Source organism: Electrophorus electricus, chromosome 9 (genome assembly GCF_013358815.1).
Source record: "Electrophorus electricus isolate fEleEle1 chromosome 9, fEleEle1.pri, whole genome shotgun sequence".
NCBI classification, from domain to species: Eukaryota; Metazoa; Chordata; class Actinopteri; order Gymnotiformes; family Gymnotidae; genus Electrophorus; species Electrophorus electricus.
In genome coordinates, this window is record NC_049543.1 from 6,347,501 (window position 1) to 6,351,758 (window position 4,258).

At 41.1% G+C, this 4,258-nt stretch overlaps 2 protein-coding genes across 3 annotated transcripts in view; one reads left to right on the plus strand and one right to left on the minus strand.

Annotated features, from left to right (window-relative positions):
- Positions 1-401, plus strand: part of LOC113572954 (coiled-coil domain-containing protein 158) — a 14,624-nt gene extending 14,223 nt beyond the window's left edge. The window contains exons 23-24 of the mRNA XM_035530347.1: positions 59-190; positions 273-401. Of these exons, the coding sequence (XP_035386240.1) occupies positions 59-190; positions 273-379 (239 nt within the window). The 3' untranslated portion in view covers positions 380-401. The remainder of the gene's footprint in view (positions 1-58; positions 191-272) is intronic.
- On the minus strand, positions 383-4,258 carry zgc:158260 (uncharacterized protein LOC571389 homolog). Of its 2 annotated transcripts, none has more exons than XM_027002932.2 (8): positions 3,335-4,258; positions 2,814-3,183; positions 2,399-2,490; positions 1,967-2,114; positions 1,477-1,668; positions 1,112-1,252; positions 906-983; positions 383-794 (listed from the first exon to the last, which is right to left on the minus strand). In XM_027002932.2, the coding sequence occupies exons 1-8, from the start codon at positions 3,388-3,390 to the stop codon at positions 693-695; spliced, it is 1,179 nt and encodes a 392-aa protein (XP_026858733.1). In that variant the 5' UTR covers positions 3,391-4,258; the 3' UTR covers positions 383-692. The 2 variants fall into 2 exon arrangements, with proteins under 2 accessions (XP_026858733.1, XP_026858732.1); XM_027002931.2 differs by having other exon boundaries at positions 384-794; positions 2,399-2,565; positions 3,335-4,257.

The following is a 4,258-nucleotide window of genomic DNA, read 5'->3' on the forward strand; positions in this document are numbered from 1 at the left end:
TGTGTACTCTATGGGAATCTATGACCTCGGTGTTACTAGCACCGTGCTCTACCTGCAGTAGCAGGTGAGCTACAGAAGCTCCCGGTTGCCAGTAAGCGAGATGATCCAACACGGCAGACATGCAAGAAACTGCAGAGCAAGCTGAACAATCTTCAGAACCTGGTGGGGGACCTTCAAATAAAGAACCAGGGTAGGAGATTACAAAAACTGCAGTTTTTACAGTATCTAAAAGGCACCAAACATATTTCTATTCTTGTCTGATACTTTCACAGAAATGACCTCCATGATAAAAAGCCAGGAAAGAAGAATAAGGAAAGTCAAAGACCAAAACCAACCCCTGAAGAGAGAAGCTTTTGCACCAAATGTGTGTTTCGGATAAACATTATTTTAACATAAAACGTGATTTCTAAACTTTCCCATCAAGAATGGCACATTAAAAATGTTTCATCTGAAATCAAAACTGAAGAACTAGTCAAGGCAAAGAATTCTTGGTCTTCTATTTAAATTCTTCATTTAATCAGTGAAAATGACATCAAAGTACATTACCAGCATGTGGACGGTCTATTGTACAGAACTGTTCAAAAGAGAAACAGGATTACTTGTCTTAATTTAACTCATAATTGTCCTTTTAATAATCCTTCCTTTCAACTACAGCTCAGCTGTACCACACAGGAATAGTGGCTGAGATATAATTAAAGCATGACTGTCCCCTTGCGTGTCGATGCTGAACGTGTCTTGTCTGTCCCTCTAGTGCTGCACTCCTGGTCCTCTTCCAAGAACAGGGAACTGAGAAACTGCAGTGTGAAATAAGTAAGTCTGGGCAGCATTTAAATATTGGATTTATAACAAAATCAGTCCATTTTTCAAACACCAAAAGCTAGCTCAAGAACTTGGGGGGACCTTACCCTAGGCATTCTTAGTCCCTTAGTGATGATAAACTGCTTGAAGGCCTGAGCCCCATGAATCTGTTTCAGTTCTTCATCCTGCCCAGAAGGAAATATTAGACCTCACATGAATAAATACAGATTGGTGTGGGCTGTCCCAGCTGTCACTTCATCAGCTCTTCCGTCTTTACAGCTAGTAGCTATATCCGAGCACTGATCAGACCCACCTTCTCCGTGGGCTGCTCTGTGCGGTCCAGGTCTTTGGTCACTGAATGGTCTCTCAGCAGCTCATCAGCAGGTCGCTTCTTCCATGTTTTAGGATCCAAATACCATGCACCATATGTGGTCTTCACACTGGGAGCACACACCTGGTGTATTGAGAAAGGAATCAAAATTGTGGTCACATAGGCAACCAAACACAACAGCAAGAAATGGGAATCCCAAGACACAACGTATGAACCAGAAACCATGGGCCTAAAAATTATGATTTAGAACTAACTCCCCCCCCCCCCCCCCCATCACCCCAAAGACACAAAGACAGGCTTGATTTCAGAAACCTTTATACGTTACTGGTTTGGGTGTGGGTTCTAACCTTAAACTTCAAGTCCAGCTGAGCACTGTGGGTGCTGTCTTTATGCATGTATTCGCCAGTGGTGCGAAGTTCCTTTGGTATTTGGCTGGGTTCCAACACTTGAATAGGGAATGTTAAGGCAGGTTTCTTTTCATAGCCATTGCCAAACAGGTTCAAGATAGCGGACTCTGTTAAGCTGCCGGTTTCTCTCCCCTAAAGAATTAATCACAGGACCACCGCTGAAACGATGCTGCTTTCTATGAAACAGTATACTGGAACAGTGGCTGTCATTGCTAATAACTTAGATTATTTAAAAGCCTTTAAGATCATTTTAACTAAGAATGTTCGTATGACCGTCTTATTGGTGACCTAATGACTTCAGTGCTATATTTTGTAAATTAGGGACTTTTGTGTAATTACCCTCTGCATTAGTATCTCTCTCTTTTCATATACACTCTCTCTCTCTTTCAGTCTTCAACACAATGTGTTCACTGCAAATGCATAGACTGACCAAAGAGGAAGCCCAGTCACAAAATAGCTTGGTCACTTTCTTGAGGTCTTCATCCTGAGATGGTGAATACAGGTCTTTAACACTGGCAAGCTGCTTCTCGTTGGCATGGGTCTCCTTCACATCTTTCCATTTATAGGGATTCCTAGAACTGAAGCATTTTACCTCCTTCTTGGTTATTGGGGACATAATAGGTGTTAGCGGTTTATTGATCCTAAAGGAAACTGCAGTGTTCGCATCACAAACAATGCAAATATTAAAGTATCTTATATTGAGCAAAAAAACATCCACAATACTGAAATTATGTAAACATTATGCAAGAGGTGCATTCCTGGTAGAACTGGGAGTGACTTTCCAGTCCACAATCTTGCCTAGGCTTAAAGAGTCAGACAAAAATATCTCTTGCCCAAGCTGCGGTTTTGTTAAAACACTTACGCCGTGCTGATCGATGGTTTTGTCTCTGTTGAAGGTTCTTGGGTAAGGCCTTCACATGGTGCTACATTCTCTTCAATACGCTTCTCTTGTTTCTTAGAAGAGGTAACAGATCGTTCCCTTTTAACATGAATTTCCGGGTCCAGGACAGACAATACATCGTCAAACAGCTGCGTAAAGGTGGTGAAAGAACACTCATTTTCCACCTGACAGGCCATTCTGAGCTGAATTATTAAAGTCAGATTTTTTTTTACAAATTATATTCTTTGAACTGCCAGTTTCTAAACATCCTTGGGTGTCGTTTTATGCACATCGTGAGACTATGATCAAATTGTCACACTGAATGTGGGAGATGTTTTGTTCAAGCTGATATTGGTCAGCGGTGTCATATGTATCTTGACCATTTTGGGGTAATTACCTCGGGTGTCATGCCACTTTCTAAATAGGGGTACAGAGCCAGCGGGTGCGTTTTCAGTCTGTGCTCCACCGCTTCCACGTACTGGCGTCGCTCTTGGCTCAGGCGGTTTTGTTTCGAGAAGCAGATTTGCTGTTTGGTGAAGCGCTGAGGTAGCCTGCCAGGACATGCCTGGTTCGACAAGCCAAAAATGATAGGGGCAGTTCCGCGCTCAGGTTCAAAGGAAGTTTCTGCGCAGGAAATTGGATACCTATCGCTAAAACCACCGACACCTGCGTTCAAAAAACGCCTTCGGCCTCCATCGAGGGCCCCAGAAAGCCGCTGCTTCGTAACCGGATCCTTGAGAAACTGTGTGCGTAACCGTTCCTTATACCTGTGATAAAAAACAGGATATACGCAATACACTGTAAAATACTCAATTTTTAAAACTTATGCAATTTTTACAACATAAAACATGATCATAGAGATCAAGAAAGCATATTTTACGCGTCACGTTTTGTTTAATAAAGCAAGGGTGTAATTACCAAGGATGCAGAGGAGTGCTCTCTCTGGATTCAATATGTAATTTTCTGTCAGTCATCTTTTTTCCTATTTCTGTCTAAGTTTATAGTCTTATATTGTATGGTCCAAATATCGGTTGATTCCATATAGCTGGTGACTGCTCTAAAACTTTTCTCTCTTCAATTTTCTCTGTCCAATTTTCTCTATTCGGACGAACCAAACACTTGTTGCTATGGTGTCCTAACACGGACTCTATCTCCTAAATTTACCACTAGGGGGAGCACTATGATTTAAAAAAAAAGTGCTAAAATATTTTTTACTTGCTTGGCTGAGGGTTTACACATTTGTAATAACCATAAATAATCATGTATTTTCAAAGCATGAGCTGCACAGTTATTTCTTTACGCTAACAGGAGTCGAACTGTGTAACTTCGTGACTTCAGTGCGTAGTTCAGAAAGTAACTGCTGCTCACTTTGTTAAGCAATACTGAATTATATTTAAAGAAAAACTAGTAAACCAGTAAAGAAAGAAGCTCAAGTATAAGTTATGGCAATTCAACCACTATATTGCCAACGGTGGCCATGTATACGGTGTACATGGAAGTGAATAAAGCCTTGAAATCATAAGCAAGCTGGGAAGTGAAGCTCTGTTTACTGGCGGCTTCTCGGTTCATACCCTCTAAGTAGGACAATTCGATCTTCTTGCGTCAACCTCATTGCAAAATTGAGCGCACCCTTTAGCCCATTAGATATAGAATTGTTTGAGATATTAAGTGATTTTAAAAACATCAGGAAAATCAAACAGCACATACTGGAAATAAATTTACGGGCGCGCATGACATGCTAATATGTAATATAGCGATTAACAACTAACGTCAAAACGGATGCATGCTGAATGTTTAATTAGTCTACTTGGTGCATTCCTTAGATTCGCTCCCGTTACCAAA